Genomic DNA, 27,219 nt, shown 5'->3' with positions numbered 1-27,219 from the left:
AGTAGATGGCGGTAATGCGACTTTAACGACAGTTGCCACCCGCCATTAAGTAAATAGAAAAAGAAGAAGAAGAACGCAGGGTAACAAGTACTAGCCAATCAGAAGCAGAGTAGGGCGGTTCATGATAGCGTCATCATAATGAATAAAGTTGGTTTCCGGCCTACGTTACAGGCGTAATGCTTGTTTTTTGGTCAATTGTATAAACCAAGTAGTAACATAGACATCGAATGGTCTGTTCTATTAAGGTTCAGCGGATCTGTTGTAACTGAAACAAATCATGGATATCCCCAATCCCCCTGAAGGTGAGCAGTAACGTTACGCTGCAACGTTTTATTATTGCCATTGTACGTTAGCTAGCTAACACGCTACCTCGAGCTAACGTTCAACACAATACATTACCGCTGCATTTAGCCTTTCGGCCGACTTCGTAACATCAGTAGGTGTGTGTAACGTTACACTGTGCACCAATAAACAAGGGCAGTATGAACAATGATGGACATTAGCATTGGAGCGCAACAGCTAGGCTTTCTTAACGCTAACGGTATTTCTGAAGTATTTTTTAAGTTAACGTTAGCTAACTCCCACGGCTAAATTCATATAACTCGAGTGATTTCCTTCTTTTCGCCTTTCATTTTCCAATGTGTAACACTATGTGGCATGGCGAGCAGTACAACGGACTAAGACACATGGGTTTGTAGTGCGGACTGTTTGTGGATTAGGATGCCCTCTCCTCAGGCTAACGTTACTCCACCAGTTTAGACATTTGGGTGTTAAAGATAAAAAAGCACAAGATCTGCAGAAATGTTCACCCCTTGTTAAGATGTTACACTCTATTTTCACAATCATGGTTTGTGCCTCTTCGTTTTTTCTGAAAGATTAATACTCGGGCAGCAATCTTTGAAAACCCAGAAGATCGTTAAACTCCACATCCACTGGTTTAATAGATGTAGACTCTTCTAACCATGTGGGTGTAAAAATATTCTATCGTGATCGTTTTTCGTTCGTTTCCTAATCGACACATAGATGATACTGTGGCCTCAAGTAACTTATTATTTTGCTCAGTTTGCTCATGACATGAACCAACATTTAAAACGATTCCAGTTACATTTGGGCATATACATGTTGCTTCATATTGTTACACATTTTCATATACAATTGTGCTTATTATATTCAACTGGTGTATAAAACAAGCAAAGAGATTGTCCACGTCAGGAAAGTTCCTAATTAGGAAACAGATTACCTTTTAATCTCACAGTAGATGGGATTCTTCTTTCAATCAGATTGGTACAAAACAGGTGAATGTTGTCATTTCTTGTAGTCTTTTTGGTTTGTTTGTTTGTCACCACTTTTAGACAGATCCCCAGCTGCCGCAGCTCTGACTGTATGTGTTCCCTCTTCTTTCTTCTGGTGCAGATCAAGAACTGAAGAATGTCATCGACAAGCTGGCCCAGTTTGTTGCTCGGAACGGGCCAGAGTTTGAAAAGATGACGATGGAGAAGCAGAAGGACAACCCGAAGTTCTCCTTCCTCTTTGGGGGAGAATACTTCAGCTACTATAAGTGCAAGCTTGCTATGGAGCACCAACAGCGTACGTAGTTAACAGGACAGTCTAGCATAAAACCAGAATTTGCATATAGATATTTTTGTGATGTTGGAATGTTATAGTAGTCTTCACAACGACTCAAAGCTCTTTACAACACAGGTCAGAATTCACTCATTCACAAACGCATTCATACATTGGTGGCAGAGACTACCATTCAAGGGGCCAACCTCCCTATCACGAGCAATCACCGTTCACATGCGCACTCTCACACGGCTGGCACAGACGTCGGGAGCAATTTGAGGTTCAGTATGTTGCTCAAGGTCACTTTGACTTGCAGGGGCCAGTGATCCATCCACTGACCTTCTTATACAGTCATTTAGGCCAATAAGTGATAAACACGTTATTCATGTTTTCAATCCAGCTCACAGAATGCTGTACACATTCCGTTAATACTGACCTCAAACACCTCTGTGAGTCAAGTGAGCGAAGTATCTTTTACTAACAACATTGTCAACTTCAGCCAATAATAATTTCACCGAACAGAGCCTGAACGCATCATAATGTAACTGAATGGAATCTTCGTTCGTTGTCCATTAGCCACGTTATCAGCTCTCCGCCGGTCATTTTCAGCACGTTTTGGTTGTTTACAATGTAACATTATAAGAGATCAGCCAACAGAAAGCATGAATGATGTCCCGATCGCATATTTTACTGAATATCTGAGGACGACAAGGATTGTCAGTGAAACTTTATTTCACACTAGGATTGTTAATGTGCCAAACCGTGAGGGGGGTCAGAAGGGATCACAGATCAATCCGTTACACCACTACATATTTCACATGGCTTCTAGTGGCTGAATCCAAATAGAAAATATACTATACTGGTTCTGCCAGTACTGAAAAACTGTGAAGATGATAATCTCTGGACATAATCTCTACACCCTGCTGCTGTGAAATGATCAGCAACGTTATTTAACTGTAGTATTATGTACTTACTCATAGTTTTGACTCAGCAGACTATTAATACAACTTGTATATAGGTAGTAGAGGAAGTTAAAGCTTCTTACTGCACCTACAGGTTTTTTGGTCACTGTATGATGATCAGATTATCAACAGTCTGGTAATTATAGCACGTGTTGTGCAGGGTTGCATGAGTTCTTCTGTCAGTCATGTAATACCACTGGAATGCATTACTGTATTAACATTTGCTTTTCTCCACTTAGATCCTTCTGCCCACGACGGGGAGGAGTATAAATCTGAAGGTATTTATTGGGAACCAGATTTGTTTGAAAACAAACTAAAATTTGAATTTGTCTGTTACTTTTCTCTGGTTCGTATGTTTTTCTTTGTGAGTATGTGCTGTATTGTTTTGAAGTTGGAGTGACAATATCTCTATCTTGTTGATGGTGCTGATCAAATTGGGCCTAATCCTCCATTTTCAGTCAGGTTTGATTAGACCAACAGAAGGAGACCAGAGGTCTGTACCACAGAGCCAGTTCAACAGACCCTGGTTATCTTTTGGTTATCTGGTTTAACTAACCCTAACAACCGCTATCCTCCTAAGTGGGCCCACAAAGCTGGTTATCAACTCGGTGAATAAACCCAAGGATTCTCAATCTGATTATGAGCCCGCTCACATAAAGGGGCGGAGTTTGCAGCATCTGACCAATCACAGACATGGACAAGTATGCTGTCAGCAGAGCGGTGCATTTTACAAATGTAGAGGAACCGTTAATATCGGACAAATACATAGAAGAAATCGACGACTGTGTGGGTGTGTAAATTAACATAATCTAGTAATTACATGTGTGTATTCCATTAAGTTAATGTGCTGCTTAGATGTGTTCTTATTCTTTCAGCTGCAACCCCGGCGCTGTGAAACAAAATAAAAAAAAATATGAAAACATAATTCAAAGCGGGAAAACCTGAGCACACACACTATAAGAATAGATTTGCAAAACATGAACTAATTCTAGTCCGCTCTATCGGGCTCTAGATGAAGCAGTGATATTATAAATCTGTTAAACTTTTATTTTAAAAGTACTGCTATATGAACAAAAGTGCAATAACATTCGGTTTGCAAACACTTCAAACAAATCAGGTTCTTTTTAACAGCATTCTCTTTACACAGTAGCAGTTAAAATACAGTTATGATTCTGATAATAGATATTCAGCCGGTGTTCACAACTTTATTTTCATGTGTGTAAGAGATACAATTTGAAATATACTTTTCGAAAACGGCAAACCTATCTACGTCATGTTTTTTCTTCTTTTTTATGTTTGTTAAATTCTCAGTAGCAATAACTAAATGATATGCTTATTATACAAATTCCAAACAAAAACACTTCGTCAAATCATTTTAATGAATCATTTCTTTTTTGGTGTTTTGGTCAGACACATGTGCAACTCTGATTACCGTAATATGTGTGGTATTTGTTATAAATGTACGTTGTTACATAGAGGGTGATAAGAAGCTGTACATGGAGGGACTTAGGACCCAGGGGAATGTAGGTGAAGGAAACAGGAAGAGCCGGAAGAGATGCCACACAAAAACAGCTGTTCACCGGCTGGTCGGCTGGCCAGTTCTTGTGTTAAAAATGTCCGCTTAATAATTAAAAAAACTGCGATAAAATAATTGTCAGGGTTAATTAGTTAATGCGATAACGCGTTAACTTGCCCAGCACTAATTTTATTATATAACGATCCATGAACAGAGCTTTGTTGATCTCTTATCTCAAACGTCAACGCTCCGGAGCAGGTTAGGTGTTCAGCATAAATTGATCTATCCCGGTAAGAAGAGAACCTCCCTCAAAGAACTGAAAACCCACAGTTAACCCTGAAATGACCTTGCTAACACCAAATCCTGCCTCGTAGTCCAGGGCCCAGAGGCCTGACATGCACCGCTCTGTTGACAGTGTGCTTGTCCATGTTTGTGATTGGTCAGATGCTGCAAACACTGCCCCTTTATGTGAACACGCTCACAGTCAGATTGAGATACCCTGAGTGGATGATCCAGATAAACCAGATCACCAAAAAATATCTTGGGTATGTTGAACTGGCTTCATAGTACAGGGCTCTGGTGACGTGTCTTGTTCAAACTGTTTGTCTCTAAAATGCTTTTTTCTTATGATTCAGGGCATTGTAGAGCAAGTGCTGCATGATTGTTGGGTTCACGAGTATCTGATTAATTATCTCAGTTCTTGATAACATTTCCACCACCTCACGCTCAAGGATGAATTGAAATTGGATGATGTGGACCCACTGGCTCACACTACTGGGCTGGTGTGTGCATCCTGATATGGATGTCATGATATTCTGCCTGGTACACTTTCAGAGCTCCTGGATGGAATGACAAATGCACAGATCCTGTAATATTATACTGATATCATTTGGGGAAAATATCATAAGCCACCATTTGCCATTGAGTAGCTGCAAGAGAATGTTACAGTAACCACAAATCACAAGGGATCATTCCAATTCTCATGACGGGGAAATGGATTTCATGAGATTTTAAAATATTAAGTAAGGTAAAAAATGATAGGTCTGAATATATTGTATGTCAAGCTCACTAAAGTCATAACACCGTACCATACATACGCTATGGTGTCTAACTGAGGGCAGTGGGGCATTGACAGCTTGCGTAGCCTCAATGAATCACATTAAAAAAAATCCTTAGAAATGGACTTTTTTTTTTACATGACCAACATAACTGATCCCTAAAGCAGCCTACTATTTATTGGCTCAGGACATCCTTAGTTAAAATTCTATTATGATTCATTTTAATAAAGCATTTTTGACTTGCATCTTGATTTGTAGGCTAGGGATTCTGTCTAACATCAAATTATTGGTTTTAAAATATTGCCACATTGTGGGAATGGGACGTCATGTCATTGCAGTAGTTGAGTAACATATTGTAGCTATGTTTGCAAACCGTGGTGCCTGTGATTGTTGGAGGTTCTAACATATTTCCTTCCAGCAGTCGTTTCTGCTGAAAGGCTCAGGGCTCAAGGAACGGTCATTTAAATTATGTTCACTCTTCTGCTCATACTTGATATGTTTCATCAGCTTGCTGATACATCTTATTTGACCTTTTAGAGGTCACTTTGAGTTAAATACTTGTATTTATATGTCTATGATTTATGGACTGCATCCTTCTGCATCACATTAGCAGTGGCACAGCATCACCCCTCCCAGCCTCGGCCCCAAAATCAGAGCGTTACCAAACTTCCAGACTTAAAGTTTTCATATTCTTTTGCAGAAATGTACAACCCAGGCACCAAAGACGTGGTTGATATCCCTCCTCCAACAATACCGATGATTGCTCCGCCTCCGATTCTTCCGCCTGCAGCGCTGGCTCTGGATGAGCTCATCCAACAGAGCCAATGGAATCTGCAGCAGCAAGAGCAGCATCTGCACACACTCCGACAGGTACAGAGCAAGAAAGAAATGAATACATCTGGCAGTGTACATCTTCAGTTTCCTTCTTTTTCTTTTACTTAAGAGCAAGTGCTAGGAACCAGAAGCCAGCTAAAGGATTTTTGCAGTCGCAAAATAAATTATTTTGGTGAGGTAATTTTGGAATGCATTAGCATACGGCCTGCAACATACGGCGCAATTCTTCACAATTTATGGTGTTTTTTTATTTTTTAACAAACTAAACACTGGCTGTAGCCTTTTTACTTTACCTGACGATAGAGATGTGTACCAAAACTCAGTAATAAACGGGCCCTGGTGCTTTTTTGTTGTACTATTTAAATATTACGGGCCTCTGTATGAATATCACTGAACAACAAAGCTGTAAGTTTGGGAAAAGATCATTTCAAAATGATGATATACCACTTAGCAAAACTGGCGGGATACAGAGAAACAAATTCCAAAAAGAGGAGAGGCAAACTGCGTAGTCTGTTTGCATTAGGTATGGGCCACCGAATTATTAACTGCAACAATACATTTGTGTTTTCACCAGATAAGAGTATTGTAAGGAACATACTGTAGGCCTATTGCCTGCATGTTGCTGTGTATGTTACATCATTTTTACCAAATTAATTTCAATTGGCCTCTTATTCGCACGCACACACACACACACACACACACACACACACACACACACACACACACACACACACACACACACACACACACCAATGGCAGCGGAGCGTGCAATGCGCTGGTCTGCCTTTTGGATGCAGCTTGGAGTTCAGTTTTTTGCTCAAGGACACTTAGACACCGTGTGATTATGGACCTGGTTCTAGCTCCTGAGCCACAGCAGATGGTCTTCCTGGATGAGAACCAACTTTAGTTTGGGTTTTTTTACTATTTTGTATCCAACCTGTTAGCTCCTGTTCCACTTCATGACGGGCAGTGGCTAGCTGAACAAGAATGGTTAATAGAATTTTCTTCTGCTTTTCTTTTTCTCTGTCCCTCACAATAAAGGAACAAGTGACTGCAGCCATAGCTCTGGCTACGGAGCAGCAGACCCAGAAAATGCTGCTACAAACTCAGTTGGACATCACAGAGTTTGACAACCTGCTGCAGCCCATTATAGACACCTGCACCAAAGACGCCATCTCTGTAAGCCTGCCATAATAGATTCTTTTAGTGATGCTTATGTTTGTAGATTCCTAAAATATTGATAACAATAACAAAATATTGATATCTCACTCATGTGTTTGTCTTCCTGTCAGGCTGGTAAGAACTGGATGTTCAACAACGCCAAGACTCCACAGCACTGTGAACTGATGACATCACATCTTCGCAACCGCATCACTGCTGATGGAGCGCATTTTGAGCTCCGACTACATCTCATCTATTTAACCAATGATGTTCTCCATCACTGGTACACAAACCAAAATACATTGATAAATATGTCAATCACTTTACTCCTACAGGAAATAGTTTAGCAGCTTTCAGCATAGTCCTCTTTGTAATGTGTTTTGAAATGTGTCTTCACAGCCAGCGGAAGCAGCAGAAGGATTTGTTGGCAGCACTGCAGAACGTTGTGGTTCCCATCTACTGTACCAGCTTTCTGGCTGTAGAGGAAGAGAAGCAGCAGAAGATAACGCGGGTAAACACTTTCAACATATCTACCTCTTCTCAGATTACACTATTGGTCTAAGTAGTAACCTTAACATCATGGGACACTACTCTCCCCTTTATCCCAGAATAATTATGATATACCATTATAAAATAGCATTCACATAAACCTGAATGGAATTTAATCAGTTCTTAATTTGAGTCGGTTCAGTTTTAGGGCTTGCTATTGTCAGTTAATGTGGTAGTGTTATTTAAAAAATATATGACACTATATACACACGTGGACAAAAAAGTTGGTACCCTTCCGTTAAAGAAAGAAAAACCCACAATGGTCACTGAAATAACTTGAAACTGACAAGAATAATAAATAAAAATGTACTGAAAATTAACTAATGAAATCAGACATTGCTGTTGAACCACAATTCTAAAGCAATGTCTGATTTTTTGACTTTTGTCAGTTTCAAGTTATTTCAGTGACCATTGTGGGTTTTTCTTTCTTTAACGGAAGGGTACCAACTTCTTTGTCCACGTGTGTAGTATAATGAATTAAGTACCATCGTGTCAGTTGTACTGACTTGAGTGTGTGTTGTTTTTAATAGGACAGTGTCAACCTTTAATGTATTGAATTGGAAAGTTAGAAAGAATCTGTTCCTCTTTCTAGTGAAATTGTTTTCCCTGAGTCTACTGTTAGTTTTCTCTGATCATCCCTTTCCTTCCCAGTTGTTGCAGCTGTGGGAGAAGAATGGGTACTTTGACGAGGAGACCATTCAGCAGCTCCAGAACCCAGCCCTGGGCCTCGGCCAGTTCCAAGTGAGTGGAATGAAAAACTTAAGGCTTTGCTTATTTCTCAAGACAATATTTACCTCAGGTTTTCGAAGTCCTTTAATTGTCCCTTTACTGTAAGGGAATAGAATGTTGTTCTACCCTTTTCCAGGATGTAAATCTCTGATCTGTTTCATTTGGCTTCTTCCCGGGATCATAAGCACACCATTGAAGTATTCGTAGTTTATGATCTAGTTTATATTATCCTCTTATCATGTTCCAGATGTTTAATTGGAATTTGATCCATGGATTTTGCAAATTGTCTCCCCAAATGTTCGTGAGCCAATACTGCATGAATTGTGGATCTTTCATAATGGAGAGTTAGATGTCTTTCCACCTTGCATAATAAATTGGGGTACACAATTAATTAAGGGTTTAATCTGGGCAGCATAGAAGTAATCCTTAAAATTGGGTAGAGTCATTCCTCCTTCCTCCTTTGGGAGTTGTAGTTTTAAATTGAACCCTGGGTATTTTTCCCTGCCAAATAAATCTCAAAATGATTTTATTCAATTCAGAAAATTGTTTTGAGGGAATTCTCTACAGGAAGTGCTTGAAATAGGAAGAGATATCGTGGAAGAATGTTCTTTTTTACAGTTTACAAAATTTGATTCAGATTTAGTTTATATCCTGCATATCTGCCAAATGTTTCTAGCAGGTTCATGAATTAAAAAAGATTCAGAGGGGGCACTTAAATAGATCAAGATATCATCGGCATACAGGGCCACCTTGTGGTCTGATCCGTTTATACAAATGCCTTTCATGTCTTATCCACTGTGCAAGAGGCCATATATGAAGTGCAAAAAGCAGTGGAGAAATTGGCATCCCTGTTCCACGCTCTGTCAATGTATGAAAAGTTAGACTTGATAATACAAATACCCCCATGGTCAAAATGATGACATAGAAAGTCCAAATTGTGAGATACTTTAACACAACAGTCATAGAAGCAGCTCTTTATAGGTTACCCTATATTTGACATAGAAATGGATTGTGAGTACATGGAAGACTACTTTAAACGTGGCATTACAACAGATGAAATACTTCATGTGGGATTGTGCTGAGCTAACGCACCCTTGAAAGGATTTTAAGCAAGAAGCAGCTCTGGAGTAGAAAGAATAAAACCGATGTGGCTGAGGTGGCGACCTTCATTGAACAGCAACTGGAAACATCTGGTCAGTGTCATGGTTACAGATGGATGCACTAAAAGTGCCATGGGGATATTTTCATTATCAAGTCTAACGTTTCATCTTTTTTTGTAACTTCTTTTTTGCTGCCGGAAATGGGCTTTCATATAAAAGGCATGTGATTGTCTTAAAATTAAAGTCTATGCTGCTTTACAGTGTTGGGAATGAAGGAGCATTTGGTTATCAGCAAATATGAAACTAAACTATCAACATCAATGGAGTTATTAACATCAATAAGTTCATTAGCAATTACTAATAATAAAGGGGCACCACCCTGCAAACAGGGACCGATAACCAAACTATAAGTTGAGTCTCAAAATGAGTTCACTCAGAATGTCCACAGTCAAAGTCCTGTTCTACACTCAGAGCGAACAGTGAAGGTTGAATTCGAGCACAGGCCACTACATCACATGCATATGCACAAGTAATCACAGAAGACTGCTCTTTAAAATATAACAGTTTATTAAATCCAAATAATAAATGATCAAATCAAATAATATCAAAAGCCAACAAACACTATCATGCAATTATATGTCTAATACCTAAAGTCAAGTGAACAAACTGGTGTGAGAATATATATATATATATATATATATATATATATATTAGAGCTGTGAAAAATAACGCGTTAACACGTTATGATTAAATTACAGGATTAATTCGTTATTTTTTTTTAACGCATTTAACGTATGCGCAGAATGAGCTTCCAATATACCCACAATTGACCGTTCGCCCCCTTAGTTACTGTTGCTATGTCGACAAAACTCCCAGGACTGTCAACCCAAAAGCATGGCGAGGACGGGGACCAGCGCTATATCTGTCAGTGTCAGTGATACTTTTTGGAGTAATATCTCCGCGATATTCTCCGGATCAAGGCAAAGGGACTGCAATATGCAGTGGAAGGATATATCCAAAACATTAAGATCACGAAGGTGACACAACAATAATCGAAGCAAAAGCATACAGGTCTCAATCAAAACATCTCTAATGCAGTCAGACGTTAGCTGCTATCCAAACAAACTAATGTAACAGACTGTCTCATGTTTGTCCTTTCTGGTGTTGAAGATATGTCCCATCAGCGTTGCCGTAGAGAGGGGGCAATTCCCGCCTCTAGGAAAAGGGGCGTAAACGTAAACGGGAAGACGTTATGGTTTCACCGTAGCACTACCAGCCTAAAGTACCATCTCCACGCGACGCATGCGTTGGCCGGTGAGGGGAGTTTAAGTGGAATGCGCCAAATCACCCTCACTGAACAACGTAGTTCCCTCACTAAGTCTGCCTGTGACAAGTTGACTAGCACAGTTGCCAAATGATTGCAAAAAGCTGTAGACCGATTAATATTGTTGAGGACGAGGGGAAGTTTTGCGAGTGGCAACGGGGGACTCGAGCATCAAAGCACCGCAAAGACGCACAATAATGACAAAAATGGGTAATATGTGATTAATCATGATTAATCCACAGGAACCTGTGATTAATTTGATTACAATTTGTAATCATTTCACAGCCCTAATATATATATATATGTGTATGTATGTATATGGGGGTGTATGTGTGTAGGGGAGGAGTGAACTACTCAGACAGTGGTAGGAGGTAATCTCAAGCGTGGGCCTACAAACAAGATGGCGGAGTGAAAAGAACTACGACAAAATAGGGGGAGGTGGCTACGTACGTAACGATGTGAATTGAGACAATAGACTACGTTCCTATGTGTCTGAGATGGTTAGCTAAATCAGTATGTGTGTCTAACTATGTGTGTGCATGTTAGTAGGAAGAGAGAGAGAAAGAAAGCTGAACTCTAAAGCACGGCAGTCAGCACCGCCATAAGATGTAAGAACAGCTTCTCTGTCACGTAAAAACTTTGCAGTCGGATTCTGATCCGTTCAGCCACGTTTATACAGTGATAGTTATGGTTCTAAATCCTACTCGCAGAGCTGATTTAAAGAAGAGAAAAGAAAACCGAACAAAATAAAATAATCCCCAAAACAAAGCAACTCTTTATCACTGCGGTGAAATACGAATATTGCTTTCTTATCACCCTGAAACCCGGGCCGGCGAAAAGATGAATAATATACCCTTGAAAACCCCATTCTCTTTAATTGTTCATGTTTTGATTGGGTGACGTGTGTCTCTTGCAAGAGCTCAACTTGTGCCTTTTCATTTAAGACAGTATTTGACTTCTCTTAGCTGGGTTCACAATCCCAAAGGACATTCATTGTTTCCAATGCCATCAACGTTGTACAAAGTTGTATCTTTCCCAAGGAACAAACCAAAAACAACAAGAAGGTGAACATTTTTTTTTAATTTAAAATCACCGAACGGTTTAGAACAGTTGTTTATGATGTAGAGGCTTGTTTCAAATGAACCTTAAAGGACTTTATACAGTAAAAACTCACAGAAAGGACACGTTGCATCAGTGGTGGGGCCCTAAAGTGTGGCCGCATGTTAGCTAAAAAACAAGCTAATTAGTCCAGAATCCTTTAATTAGCCAGAAAATAAAACTGTAGGAGTAGTTGCCTATTTAGATTACCATGGCAGTCTTCTGGACAAATAACCAAGATGAGTATCACTACGGAGTCGATTACAACTTCTCTCCTGCTGTGGGAGGATAGCCTTCTGATGAGAGCAGTGTTTGTTTATTAAGTCATGGTCAACGTAGAAGCGAAAATTGTTGTAAAAGACTTATTTTTTCTGCCATGCTCTCCTGCAGCACCTCTTCCTTCGTCCGGTATCTCCTGAACTTGACCACTATAGATGGGGGCTTTGCCTGCAAGCCGTTGAGCTTTGGTGTCAGTGTTCGGTGTGCCCGTTCTATTCTAAAGTCTCTGTCACGGGGAAGGTCGTGCGCGTTTTTTGTAGGTTATCCAGAAAACCAGCCAAATCGGTCCCCTCTTTATCTTCGGGTGTTCCGTAAATCCTTAAATTATCCCTTCGTGCTCGGCCCTCCTGGTCTCCTGGTCCATCAGCTGTGCTTCCAGATTAGCTTGCCGCTGCGTTAGCCGCTGCGTTAGTGTTGCTCGAAGCACAGTCTCAGTTTCATCAATTCTCCTGTCTGCCTCGTCCAGTCTGTCATTTTTCTTCTTGTTTGATGTCAGTGAGTTGTACCCTGTTATCTCTTCTGAAGTTCTTTGAGGATGCTTCGCAGGATAGCTTCGGAGCTATCCTCGCCATGAGTATGGGCCGGGAGAGCTACAGTCAGGTCATAAATATTTGGACATTGAGACAATTTTCATAATTTTGGCTCTGTACACAACCACAATGGATTTGAAATGACACAATCAAGATGTGCTTTGAGTGCAGACATTCAGCTTTAACTTGAGGGTATTTACATCCAAATCAGGTAAACGGTGTAGCAATTACAACAAATTATATACGTGGTATTTGAAGAGACCAAAAGTAATTGGACAAAGTAACATAATCATAAATCAAATTGTCACTTTTAATATTTGGTGGCAAATCCTTTGTAGTCAATGACAGCCTGAAGTCTGGAACCCATAGACATCACCAGGCGCTGGGTTTCATCCTTGGTGATGCTCTGCCATGCCTCTACTGCAACTATCTTAAGTTCCTACTCTTCTCTTTCCATCATTCTGGTACAAGTTGATCTTTGTCTCATCTCTCCATAGGATGTTGTTCCAGAACTGTACAGGTTTATATAGATGTTTTTTGGCAAACTCTAATCTGGTCTTCCTGTTTTTGAGGCTCACCAATGGTTTACATCTTTTGATGAACCCTCTGTATGTACTCTGGTGAAGTCTTCTCTTGATTGTTGCCTTTGACACGGATAAGTCTACTTCCTGGAGATATTCTTGATCTGGCCAACTGTTGTGAAGGGTTTTTTCTTCACCTGGTAAAGAATCCTTCGGTCATCAACCACAGTTATTTTCCTTGGTCTTCCGGGTCTTTTGGTGTTGCTGAGCTCACCAGTGCTTTCTTTCTTTTTAAGAATGTACCAAACAGTTGATTTGGCCACACCTAATGTTTTTGCTATCTCTCTGATGGATTTGTTTTGATTCTTCAGTCTAATGATGGCTTGCTTCACTGATAGCGACAGCTGTTTGGACTTCATATTGAGAGTTGACAGCAACAGATTCCAAATGCAAATCCCACACTTGAAATTAACTCTAGACCTTTTATCTGCTCCTTGTTAATTAAATAATGATGGAATAACACACACCTGGCCATGGAACAGCTGATCAGCCAATTGTCCAATTACTTTTGGTCCCTTCAAAAGGGAGGGACCACGTATATAATGGCTTGTAATTGCTTCACCGTTCACCTGATTTGGATGTAAATACCCTAAAATTGAAGCTGAACGTCTGCACTCAAAGCACATCTTGTTGTTTCATTTCAAATCCATTGTGGTTGTGTACAAAGCCTAAATGATGAAAATTGTGTCAATGTCCAAATGGTCCTGACTGTACTTCAGCTGACATATTGGAGCAGTCCATTTCAGCAAGTTGACTTAGTGGTAAAGGAAATAATTCCTCATCTTGGACATTAGAAACATGAACATTTCCAAACATTTCCACCTTATAATTTTACTAAAACAACTCCTCCTTCAGTATCTTTGTATGAGCCTGCAACAGAAAATGACAGATTTTTTAATGGTAAACCAAACCAACCCACTCCCAAAAGTATTTATTGTGTTGCTCATTGTCTAAATGTGTTTTCTGTAAGAATTCTATTTGTATTTTGTATTTTTTAAGAGTGTAGGGCAGATTTCCTCTTAAAAACAGATCACAGCCATGTTCCATGTACATTCCTCAATACTAATTTACAACTAATTAAGATTGTATGCTGCATTACAACAATTGCTGTTTCATATGACTTGGACCAATCTCTGACTTTGAACTTTATCTGAACTCCAAAAAACAACAAAAATAGAAATAAAACAACCAAACCAAAATGAAAAGAGATGAGAGAAAAAAAAGAAAGAAAAGATAACCAAGTATTGCAAAAGTACAGCTAAAGGGGGTCAGGGAAAAAAGCATTACAGCTACCATCCCCATCTGAATAGAAGCAGTAAAGCGCTAGTAAATGTACAGCTAGGTTTACTATAATGAAACAGGTGGTAATGATGATAATAATAATAATATATAAAATATTGTATGTAGCTGGTAGAAGTGTCCCATCCCACAAGTGTTGGTTAAATAATAAGGACTCTGTTGTGTTAACTCACCAAGCACAGCCAGGTCAGGACATGACATTAAGCCCAAAAAATAGGGGGCACGTGGCATAAGAGTAATCTGAGGAGTCTGTGCAGGTGATTAAATACCTGCAGTCTCTGATGTGAGAGAGGGGCTGTGTGTAATTGTACAGTATGACACAGCGGTAGCAATGCAATTCATTATTTAAATCTCCAGACATGTGACAGGATCGGTCAAGATCTAGACAAAGGTGTTGTTCACAGATTCCAATAGTAAAATCATCCGGAATAACACAGCTGAAAATTGCTCCCGTAGCTGTGCCTATGGTGTATGAATGTGATAGAATCTGAATTGTAAGTCGCTTTGGATAAAAGCGTCTGTTAAATGACTGTAATGTAATGTAAAGCTGTCACCAGGATGGTGAAAAATTGATTCATCCACAGAGTCTAGTTACATGATTACGTGTAACCTCACCCCCAGCTCTGAGCTTAAATCCACCCACTGCATAGTTTTGCAAAATGCAAAGTGTGCAGTGGGCTGAGAGATAAAACCACAGCCACTTTTGGGCGCACTAAATTTAATGGATTTACTGTTTATCAAATCGCATGTGAGACAAGAATTTCACCCTCCGCCTCACTTCCTGCCACTGGTAGACTACTTTGCCCAGAGGAGAGCGTACGGTTTTCAGAGACGGACCGTTGTGGCTGTAGCAACTCAAATTCTGCCAGCACAAACCCAAGAGCCTCCGTCTCTGGAGCGCACGTCTGTTCTCCTCCAGTCTGCTGTTCTGCTCATTTTCTGTAACGTTAGCATGAAAACATGGTGGAATTAGCAAGCTAACATTAGCTAACTAACTAGCCAGCCGCTTAATCAGAAAAATAAACAATTTAATGCTTCATCTACACACCCTTGTCACAGCGTAGGAAAGCACATTGCATTCGCCAGATAACCACTCATAGATGAATGCCCTCTGATTAGAGGGCATTCATCTGATTATTCTGATTAGAGGGCATTAACATTCTTTTCTTTTATGATGTAGATTAGTCCCAATCGGTCGACTCTTATCTCAGCATTTGCCTTTCAAGATTACGGCTGATTAAAATCTGTAGATTGTGTTTCGATCCGTTTTCAACCATGAAATGTTGATTTTTATAGATTTGGTAAGGAATGTCGATGTGTTTCATCAATTTACAAACAGTTACTCTTTAACTTACCAAAGATTATTGTTGTCGATTGGATGGATGCAACAACGGGCTTTTCTCTTTAGCTTCTAAAACATAAATCCCTGTCGGCTGTCTTTGTTTTTTTTGCTGCCATCTTTGTGTTTTTTTGTGCATCGATTGAATTACAGCAGAGTGTATTCCTGACCATTTCTGTCCAGGCTGATCATTAGGACTTTAAACACCATAGTCCGTTCAATGCTCTTGGTGTTGTGTCGAAGACTGTTCGCCCCTCAACATGTGATTCCCCTACCTAAACCTGAACCAACCGTTATCCCTAACCGTTAAGGGGGGGCGCTCTCATTTTAACAGGATTGAAACTATGCGATGGGGGAACAGACTTCGACATAACACTGTTTCCTACCTTTTCTAGCCCTTTGATTTCTCAGTAACTTCATCATGTCTACTTTCTTTTTTGTCTTCCTCTTCTATTCTGTCCATCTCCTCACACCACTTATCCACACTTCGTCCACCCAGTAAAACAAAGTCTGCCATTTTGTAACATTGTTTGGCACAGTAATACTATTGTAATCCAATAGTCACAGCTGTGTGTTTGTAGAGTATTTTACATGTATTTTTTTTATGTTTTATTTATGTTGTAGTTTGACGCTTCATGGAGAATTTTTCTTAAAAGGATCTCAGGCTCTCTACTTCTGTTTCATCTGCTTGTCCTTTTTAAAGGGAATGAGAGGAGTTCATCTGATTGGTCATTACCAAATCTTGCCCTAACTCCACTTGCTGATTCATATATATATATATTTGAATTTGAAATATACACCTTGAAAACTGCAAACCTATCTACGTCATGTTTTATTTGTTAAATTCTCAGTCGCGATAACTAAATTATATGCTTATTATACAAATTCCTAACAAAAACACTTTAAAAACTCAAAAAAAAAAATGAATCATTTCTTTTTTTGGTATTTTGGTCAGACACGTATGCAACGCTGATTACTGTAATATGTTTGGTATTTGTTATAAATGTACGCTAGTACATAGAGAGTGATAAGAAGCTGTACATGGAGGGACTTAGGACCCAGGGGAATGTAGGTGAAGGAAACCGGAAGACACACCACACATACAGCTGTTCACCGCTAACTGCCGGCTGATCCTTGTGTTAAAAATGTCCGCTTAATAATAAAATAAAAACTGCGTTAACGCGCAATAAAATAATTGGCGATAATAATGCGTTAACTTGCCCAGAACTTATATATATATATAAATAAATAAATATTCAGTTTCTTTTCCACATTGTGCAAGCTGTGCCTGATTCGCGCCAATGCCGGTGGCAATTACAAAAATGTGCTGGTCACGCCCATTTATACATGCACCTGGTGATTTTGCTTGCATTTGTGACCCATTTCGGGAAAAAGTGGTTTTAATTCACTGATAACCCTGGATCAATCTCAGATAATCTCAATATCTTGCCCTCTCTCTCAGGCGTCTCTGATAACAGAGTATGCTGCGGTGGTGCAACCAATCCAGCTGGCCTTCCAGCAGCAGATCCAGGCTTTAAATACCCAGCACGAAGAGTTTGTAGCCAGCCTGAAGCAGCAGCAGCCGCAGCCTACCCCTGTAGCGCAGCTAGTTCCCCTGGTTGAGGCTGAAAAGGCCCCGCCTATGACCATAAAAGCTGGTGAGAACACACACACAGACACTTAAAGAAATTAGAGGCACAGCCTGATACATGAAGCTAGATTTATTGTTACCATTACAGCAAAAGCAAAATGTTACCATTTTATCTTAGAAAAAACGTAACAGTTGTGTACAACATCAACAATTCTTACTCAACAGTTTTTATTTTTTATATTGTTAAAAATATTGTTAAAAAGGTGGTTTGTGATCTGCTCTACAATAGGCAGGTACATGTATGTTTGTGCTGTAATGTGTTTGTGTGTGTTTTGTGTGCAGGGGATGTGAAGCCGACCATGTCAGTACTTCCTCCAGGGGAGTTTGATGGGGCTTCATCCAGACCACAGGACCCCAGCAACCCCAGTGGACCTTCAGATATCACTTCTAACAAACCTGCGTGGTATGACACCCAGCACGTGGGCCCCTGGAATCCCAACCAGCCGGTAAAGACCTGTGTGTCTGTGTGTTGATCTAATGTTTTGATGAATCTTTTTCGCGACAGAACAGTAAACAAATGGGCAATCCCAATAGCAATGGTGAACATTCAGACAGATGGACAGGAAGGCAGTGGCTCATCCTCGTGATCCATCACCCGCATTTACATTTATTTGGTTGGCAGAGGCTTGTGTTCAAAGCAACATATAAATGAGATACAATCCAACCTACAGTAGTTAATGGCAAAGCCTTGCAGTGTCTCAACACTGGGTTTTGTAGCGTGAGTGAATCTTGCCCCGGGGAAAGCGGGGCAGGATTTTCAGCCCACGCATTTTATATGCCAAATATTGTCCTCCACATGAATTACATACAACATGGTGGCCAACCATACTTGGTGACAAACTAAATATTGTGGACTTTCTTCCTTCACTGAGTCACTTGGATCCCACGGTTGCAAAACCTCTTAGTATGATTTCGGCATATTCCTCTCCAATAAAATCCACAACAGGCTTCCAAACAGAGAAGAACCCGTTTATGTCTCCTCGGAGAACATGTGTGAGCCTTTCCAGTGGGATTAATTGTAGAACATAAAGCCAACTTGAAACAGATGGTTTTGCATCATCTAGCCAATGCTGTAAGATTGATAACTGTGCACAGTACCATAGAAGACTACGGGTTCTTTTATATCTGCTTAATACAGGTGAGGCAGCGCCTAGGCCCAGGATGCCAATTGCAACCCAAAATGTACAAATTACCGGGCAGAACCACATTAAGTGCACATAGGTGCCTACATGCTGCTTGCACCTTACACATACTCCGGAGCAGTCATTGTCATATTTGCTCCTGCAATATGGGGTAGTTTGTAATTTATGTATGATCTTAGACTGAGTTTCTTGGGATTTGTAATTACTACATATTCTTTTGCTATTCAACATGATTGCTTTCCATTGGAGATCAGTGATTGCAGTTTTAAGGTCTCGTTCCCATGATTGCCTGCAGCTGTGAGTACTTATATTACTTAAAGAACAGTTTATGGTAAATGTAGCTTATGTGTTTGTTCTTCAGCTGACAGACCTGGTGAATGATTGTCTCTATCTGCTCTGGTCCATGACCTTCCTTATATTGGGCTATGGAGTTTAAGAAACTGCGTATTTGTAAAAATCTGAAGAAGTGAGTCTAGGGTAGCCCGTACTCTTCCTGAAGTTGATTGAACGATTTCATAGTGCCACCTTTATAGAGATCATTTATCACCTTAATTCCATATGTGTAAAACCAGGATCCATGCAAGAAGGAGTCAAATCTGGGTTATTAACAATCGGTGCATAAAAGGAGTATCTTCTGTTGATGGAGAATGCCTTTTTTACCTTTATCCATGTGCTTAGGATGTTACTTACAATAAAATTGTCCCTGATGCTTGTTTAACATTATTTAAGAATGGTATGCTTGACAATGAGAACGTGTTACATGCTTGCAATTCAAAGTCAAACCATATTGATTTGGGGTCTTGTGCCACCCATTCTGATACATTTTTCAATTGTATAGACCAATAATAGTATTGAAAGTGTGGTACTGCTAGACCCCCGTTTACCACTGGCAGTTGAAGTTTCTCCAGTCTCATTTTAGGATGTCTATTTTTCCAGATAAACTTAGATATAATCCTATGCAGATCTTTAAAAAAAGCTACTTGGGATGTCATTAGGTATCATTTGCAAGGGATATAAAATTCTTGGGAGTATATTCATTTTAATAACGGCTGACCGTCCCAGCCAAGAAATTGAAAGTGGCATCCATCTCAGTAAATCCAATTTAACCTGTTTAAGGATAGGAGACAGATTCATCTTCACCAGATCTTCCAGTTGGTAGGAGATCTGGATTCCCAGATATTTAAAGCCATTGTAAGACAAATTAAATGGAGATATTATACCATTGTCTGGGTCTCTACTGCCTCCTAGTGGTAAGGCAGTAGATTTACCCGCATTGATCTTATAGCCAGAGAGACTACTACATTCATTGATTGTTTCTAGCACAGAGGGTATTGATTGTTTAGTATTGCAAAGAAATAGCAGTATATTGTCCGCATATAATGAAATAATATGCTCCATTTCCCCAGTGTTAATAGCTGTGGTTTTATTAAGGGTTTCTCACAACTATCACCAACAACCATTTCAACTCAATGAAACAGTCTTAGTGCTACAAAAGCTAATGCTGACAGTCCTGCTGTTAACAGTCAGCTCTCGCTGTGAGTTTTTTTTCATGCTGTCTTCTGCTAGCAGAAATGTCTTCTTATCCCCTCTCAGGGTGAAGACTTTTCAGCCTTTTCTTCTGGTAGCAGAAGTGTCTTCTAGTCACCCGTAAGGGTGTAAGACCTTTTAAGCCTATTCTTCTTATTAAAGAAGTATAACCAGACTCTACGCTGGAAATCACTGTTTCTCTCAGCTCTGCTGGCTCTTCTGATGCTGGTCTGAGGCTGGTACCGCCCTTATTTCATGTGTCACTCACACTTGAGTCCTCCTGTTTATTGGTCAGACACAGAATGTAACTGGTTTGATCCTGTTTTGAACAGGAGGGATTATATAATGTTTGAGGGACTATTTTACATAAAACGTCTATGCAGTTTATATGTTTAATGACTTGTATCATGAAATAAAACAGGTTATATGTTTTAATGATTATACTTTTAAATCAAACAGGTTACAGGTTGTAATAGTTATACTTTATGCTTTCATATTTGTCTACAATCTTCTAACAGTTTCATGTTTCACCTTGCACAAGTGCCAAAAGGCTGCAGGTGCATATTTGTCCAGTGGCTTTTGAAAATGGAAAATTATTTCCAGCTTTGATGCTGGATGCAAAGAATGAAACACTCCTACCTAGCCTAGATGTTTCATATCAGCCAGCTCCACAGTGTGGGATGTGATGTCTAATGTGCGATATCCTTGGCTATTGACGAGTCCACTGACAACAGTGACTGCTGTTTTCCATGTCAACTTTTTTTCAAACATGAAGTGAACAGGCTTTTCTTCCTGCCTCCTGCAAGTGTTTTACACCAATCATGACACTGCATATTAGTCATAATCGTCATAGTTTTAATGCTATTCATGGTCTCTTTGTAGTTACAGTACAGTCATCACACCTGCAGAATAGCTTCCCGTCATGTTTTAATGACTGTTAATCTGTGATATGAAAACATATTTTCAAAGACATAAAAAGTCCTGGTTATAGTTAAGTCATAAAATTCTAGCATACCACGGAGTGTTTCTCCTGAGTAGCTGCTTACCACACGGTCAGCCCAAGGGTCAAACTGAACAGTAGTAGAGAAGAGTTTCCATCTCTGTTTCTATCACAGTTCTATAGTAAGGTCAGTCTATTGCCTGCCATGCTAATGCTACAATGATGCCTCTAAAACTCAAAGAACAGTGTTTCGACAGACAAAATGCAAGTCTGCTGGGGGAGCTTCTCGACCGATGATTCAAATCATCATCGTTTGGGGGGAAGCCCCGACCTCTTTGTGTGCAGCAGATTTTGCGTCAGTGGTGGATCCCAGCAGTGGTTCTTTCCCCGTCCCCCCAGCCATGCCCGGGTCCCACCTTCTTGTGATAGTCCTTACCCAGCCTTCAGAATTCCTTGCTTTGGGTTTGTGCAGTGTATGTGTGACCTCAGGCAGCAGACAATGTTCAGGCCCTTTCTCATACTTGTCCTTCCCTAGCCTCCTTTTGACCCAAACCAGCCTCCCCCTCCTTGCCCTCCTTGGAACAGCCACGAGGGGATGTGGAATGAGCAGAGGGACCCAGGAAATTGGAGTGGAGGTCCACCCAGAGAAGGAGGCTCCTGGAGCGGTCCTGGTGGGTCTGACCAAGGCCCTCCATCTTGGAACTCGTATGACCAGCAGCCGCCATGGGGGAACCAGCCTGACCAGCCTCCATGGGGCCAGAGGGAGCCCCCATTTCCTCCACGCATGCAGGTATGTGGTAGATGATCATTGTCGTTGGACTGGCTTTGCTTTGATTTATTTAATTTATTATTGATTTGATTTGTATTTTATTGCATTGTATACTCTACATTTGCAGTTTGTCTATCCTTGATGACCTTTAAGATTTTACTGCTCATTTACATGAATGACGGTATCCCCTGTGTCCAACTTGCATTTCTACAGAGACCTCCCCATTTCAGAGGGCCCTTCCCTCCACACCAGCAGCCTCCTCCTTTCAACCAGCCCCCACCACCACACAGTTTCGGACGCTTTCCTCCGCGCTTTATGCAGGATGACTTTCCTCCCAGACACCACTATGACAGGCCGCCGTACACCCCGCACCACTTTGACTATGCGCAGGGAGATTATCCTGCAGGTGAGTGCAGAGACAGTAAGTGATTCCCAGCTACCTCTTTTTGCACCCGTAATTGTATTTATTTACTAGTCTCAAGTATTTTAACAATATATACCTCCGTTTGCCAGACATGCCAGGTCCTCCCCACCACCATCCCAGTCAGAGACTCCCTCCCCCAGGTATGGTGGCCGATCATCCTCCCTGGGGTGGAGGCCAGCACCCGGATTTTGGCCCACCCCCACACGGCTTCAATGGCCATTCCCCCCACATTCGTCATCGTCAGCAGCCAGTGCAAGATGACCCCAGTCTGGTGCCTAATGTACCCTACTTTGACCTGCCAGCTGGTCTCATGGCTCCACTAGTCAAAGTATGTCACCTTCTTCTGATTAGAGCAGCAGCTATTAAAAGTGTGGGGCACGCCCCCCCTCGTGCATGTCGTGGGTAAAATGTAATACAGAAGTAATGTTTTGATGAGTCTTTTTCACGACAGAAAGTTAAACAAATCAGCAATAACAATGGTGAACATTCAGACAGATGGTGACAGTGGTAAAGTCTGATGAAGCGCTGTCACAGTGGCTTACTGAATGGTCAAGGTATAATAATGGAAAAGGCCAATCCAAATCTGCCATAAAACTGTCATTTTCAAAATAGAAAAGACCAGTACAGTTTTAGAATTGACTCCTTAGACCCATTTACCCACAACAGTCAAACCTGCATCTCTCATGGTCCTCCTTGTTATGTTTATGGCTCAGCTAGAGGACTGTGATTATAAACCTCTGGACCCGAAAGACATCCGGCTGCCCCCTCCCATGCCACCCAGTGATCGCCTGCTAGCTGCTGTGGAAGCATTCTACAGCCCTCCATCCCATGATCGGCCCAGGAACAGGTACACACACACACTGAAACTCTGTCTGCAAGACAAATCGGATGGAAATTTCAACATTGCGAATACATCAGATTTGACCAATTGGTCTACCACCTTTAACTGGCTGTTGAAATATAAGGATGAGGAAGAGATGCAACCATTATTCCTTAGTTTCACTGTGGGCTGCTGAAAACACCAGCATTTACAGAACCCACAGAGTGAGAGGAGCACACATTACTGGGGGGCGCCAGTCTTTCAGTTGTTCGATGTCTTAGTCAGAGCGAACGAGGGAGGTGAATGTTGTCATGACTACAGTAAAACATTTTCAGCTTGTTGGTTTGTTAGTGACAGATTTGATCAACATTGAACCAGATCTAAAGTTCTTCAGTCTGTAGTTCCAGTGCTTGTAGTTATGCCCAATAGGAATTCTGCAATTCTGCTACGTGTTTGTATTTTAGGATTTAATTATAAAGTAGCTGTGTATGTATATATAATGTATATAATACATCATTTGTTAGCAACGGAGCACCATGGAACCATGAGATTATTTTCAGTTACCACAAGCAGCACCTGTGTAGTGCTGCTATCATCTGTTAGAAATTGCTGTAGTTCCTAGTCTACAGACAGCTATGGTTTGTTCCTCCACCAGTGAAGGTTGGGAGCAGAACGGCCTGTATGAGTTCTTCAGGGCTAAGATGAGAGCCAGGAGAAAAAAGGGACAGGAGAAACGCAACAGGTGAGCTTCCGCTTCACTATCTTTCTCTTTTTGTTTGTTTCTCTTGTATTTGTCTGTCAAAATGAGCTTTCAAATAGCTGTCTGTGTTCATTCTGATCAAAGTTCTGGTTGACATCCGTTGTAGGGAGGATGTCACTGTTGGATAAATAAGGGCCCACCTAACCAACAATGTGATGCTCTCTTTTCCCCGCCCTCTGTCGCTCACCTCCTTCCAGTGGTCATGGAGGCAGTCGCTCCAGTAGTCACTCTCGCAGCAGAGGGAGATCTTCATCTCGCTCCAGCTCTCGCTCCTCAAAGTCATCCAGGTCACAGTCTCGTTCATCCCGCTCCCAGTCCCGCAGCCGCTCTCGCTCCTACTCACGATCCAGGTCTACAAGCACACATATATCACACACACACACATATATATACATACAGTATATATCAGAATGTAATGCTGCTTACACTATGGAAGAAGCAGAGCTGATACGGTTGTCTATTTTTCTTACGGGCATGCTTAACTTACCTCTTATTAGGTCCAGGAGTGGATCCAGATCATCTCGGAGTCACTCTCGCTCCAGATCACGTTCACGCTCGCCTTCAAAGAAACGCCATGGCCCGAAAACTCAGAGCTCTTCTCCTCTGTAAGTCCCCTTTGCTGTTCTTTGACGAGATGTTTTCCTGAAAGACCGTTCCTGTGCGTACTGTAGTATAGATGACCACGTCTCCCGCTCTCTACAGCTCCACATCAGTGTTGGTTGCCGCTCCCTCCAAACCATCTACAGATCTCAGGCTAGGGGAAGAGAACAAGGGCCATCAGCTGCTAATGAAGATGGGTATGCTTATAATATTTGAGATGTTTGTAAATTGATTCCATCCTGAAATCTACAAGCTGCATTTGGCAAGTTTAATGTCCTGGTAAAATGAACCACATGCAGTATATACTGATTTCTAGCTGTTCTTGTGTTGGTCTACTCTAGGCTGGAGTGGTTCAGGTGGTTTGGGGGTCAAAGAACAGGGCATCCAGGATCCAATCAAAGGAGGAGACGTCAGGGATAAGTGGGACCAATTTAAAGGTGTGGGGGTGTCACTGGACGACCCTTATGAGAACTATCGCAGGAACAAGAGCTACAACTTTGTCGCCCGTATGAAGGCGCGAGAGGAAGGTACATACCGTGTTATGTTGAATTTGATATGGAATGGAATGCTGCTTACGCTTAACAGCCAAGATTAGCCATTTATGTTATGGTACTGGCCCAAATAAAATTGTCCTGATGCAAGAACCACTAGTACGAACACATTTTTTCTCAAGTGGTTTGTACGAGTGATTTAGGAGAACTTGCCGCATGCTCCAATTTTCTCGAAAACAAAAATTTCTCTTATGTGTTGTCAATGCCTGACATTGTAACATCACCTATTATGGCAAGTATTCTTTCGTCCATCTCCCTGATGGAGACTTCCCTTTGACCCCCTTCTGATACAGTCTTCAGTCACCTTGCTGTGGCAAGACTTTTTACAAAAAAAACATTTTCATATCGAACCATTTCTTCAGTGTTTCAGTACGACCCTCAGGTTTTTTCCCATTCCATGGCCCTAGAATCTCCCTTAATCCACTGCTGACGATGTTAAAAAGTATAGATTTTCCTTTATGATAGCATGACTCAAATGTATTCCATGGTGCCACTTTCATGAATGAAAACTTCCAGACATATGGGGCAGGACGCTTAGCCTGATATGGTATTATTGGGCGTTAATTATGCTACTTTCAAATGATCGAGTGCTCATTTACAGTTATCTGAAGTTAGGAGCGTTTGATGAATTTGACGTGGCCCACCCTTATGGGCCCACCGTACGAAAAAAGGAAGCGAACGTTAAGATAAATACGAAAATGTTCTTGCATGATAAATGCCTTTTTGGGGGTTGTAATATATAAGGACTGTGCTTTTATCATTTCACAAGAGTACATGTATAAGAAGCGCAAACCGAGAAAAGTATTCAGTTGCACCTTATCTTTATATTAGAATTGCTGTTAATGAAATGCGGTTCATTACCACGCTCTGTAGACAATAAGTCTGTTCTCTTCTTTCTTTTCTTGACTCAGTCAATCGGGAACCCCAGGAGCCCCCTCCAACTGATTGATGTCATCAAAGAACGTCGAACAACTCCTCCTCCCCCGATGCCTCCTCCACCATGGATCAGAACTTCTGTCACTTTTCAATCCAGGATTTTAGTCAGCAGTCCCAAATCCATCACCTCTCCTCAGAAACCAGAATGACGATACAAAGCATCACCACATTTGTGAAACCTGTCTTTTTGCTCTCTGCTTAATCAAGAGCTTGGATTGATTTGTCCAAGCAGAAAGTATCTCATTTTTCGATGGACCAGTCAGCACTAACACTAGTAACACTGCAGAACTCAACAAGGATTTTTACATCAGCAGACTTTGCAGGGACACTGGAACTACATTCCAATGAAAAAGGGGGGTCGCAGCACTAACTAGTTAACTCCCAATGTTTCGGATTTGACAATTATCGGTTTCTAAAAAGAGTGTCAGACTTCCTACAACATGTAGGCTGATAACAGAGGGCTGACTCACACTGTGACTTGACATTTAAGATAGATGCAGAAAAAGATGTGACGGTTCAACATTGAGAATATAAAGAAACAAAATGTTCTGATTATCAAGGCAGTGCTTTTGGAAGTGGTTACCCTTTAATTTAATTTATGCATGAAAAAAATGTAATAAAAATCTAATTCACTCATCATAGAATCTCCAATAAAATGCACCGGTTTCATTTGCAAACACTTGAAAATATATATATATTTTTGAAACATTCAACAGCAATGTTTTGTTTTGTTTCCAGAAATAAGGCATACAGGAAGATACCACAGGTCTCACTATGGAAGTCATTTCTGCTGAATGTATAGTTCTAATGAAAACTGCTCACTGGTTGGTGTCAGAAATGTCAATGTTGGAAACCTCAAAACTTCGGCAAATAAGACTGAAGTATTTTTTCTCCACAAACATAACTAGAGACATGACCTAAATAAACAGAACTCTGACTCACAAATGTGCCTTTTTTTATTATGTGTACAGTTGTGTTCAAAATAACAGCAGTCCAACATCACTATCCAGAGCAATCACTGTTTTTGGTAGAAATTATATTTCTACATGGCAAATAATGTACAAGTATGTGTAGTAGAGTAATAGAAAACCAACAGACCCAACCGGCATGACATGTATGCTGCCAATTCTGTGAAATTGAGTCATCAATTGAAAGGGGGTGTGTTCTAAATAATAGC

At 40.8% G+C, this 27,219-nt stretch overlaps 1 protein-coding gene across 2 annotated transcripts; it reads left to right on the top strand.

Annotated features, from left to right (window-relative positions):
* Positions 1-163: 163 nt before the first annotated feature.
* Positions 164-26,981, top strand: cherp (calcium homeostasis endoplasmic reticulum protein). Of its 2 annotated transcripts, none has more exons than XM_079157285.1 (20): positions 164-302; positions 1,414-1,587; positions 2,765-2,803; positions 5,800-5,969; positions 6,975-7,112; positions 7,226-7,377; positions 7,494-7,605; positions 8,295-8,384; positions 17,385-17,580; positions 17,856-18,019; positions 21,718-21,972; positions 22,165-22,357; positions 22,465-22,703; positions 23,089-23,222; positions 23,851-23,937; positions 24,153-24,305; positions 24,453-24,560; positions 24,658-24,752; positions 24,897-25,082; positions 26,018-26,981. In XM_079157285.1, exons 1-20 carry the CDS (start codon positions 278-280, stop codon positions 26,053-26,055), a joined length of 2,748 nt encoding a protein of 915 aa, XP_079013411.1. In that variant the 5' UTR covers positions 164-277; the 3' UTR covers positions 26,056-26,981. The 2 variants fall into 2 exon arrangements, with proteins under 2 accessions (XP_079013411.1, XP_079013410.1); XM_079157284.1 differs by having other exon boundaries at positions 22,165-22,372.
* The last annotated feature ends 238 nt before the right edge of the window (positions 26,982-27,219 follow it).

Source organism: Pholis gunnellus (assembly GCF_910591455.1).
Source record: "Pholis gunnellus genome assembly, chromosome: 4".
NCBI lineage: Eukaryota > Metazoa > Chordata > Actinopteri > Perciformes > Pholidae > Pholis > Pholis gunnellus.
This window is presented reverse-complemented; position numbering and strand designations above follow the sequence as displayed.

What these genes read in the sequence shown, in the direction of transcription:
- cherp (XM_079157284.1), top strand. Translation starts at nt 278, where the DNA reads ATGGATATCCCCAATCCCCCTGAAG. An exon ending in AGCAGCAGAAGATAACGCGG is followed by an intron (nt 7,606 to 8,294) that starts GTAAACACTTTC and finishes TTTCCTTCCCAG; the next exon opens with TTGTTGCAGCTGTGGGAGAA. An exon ending in TGCAGGTGAGTGCAGAGACA is followed by an intron (nt 22,373 to 22,464) that starts GTAAGTGATTCC and finishes TCCGTTTGCCAG; the next exon opens with ACATGCCAGGTCCTCCCCAC.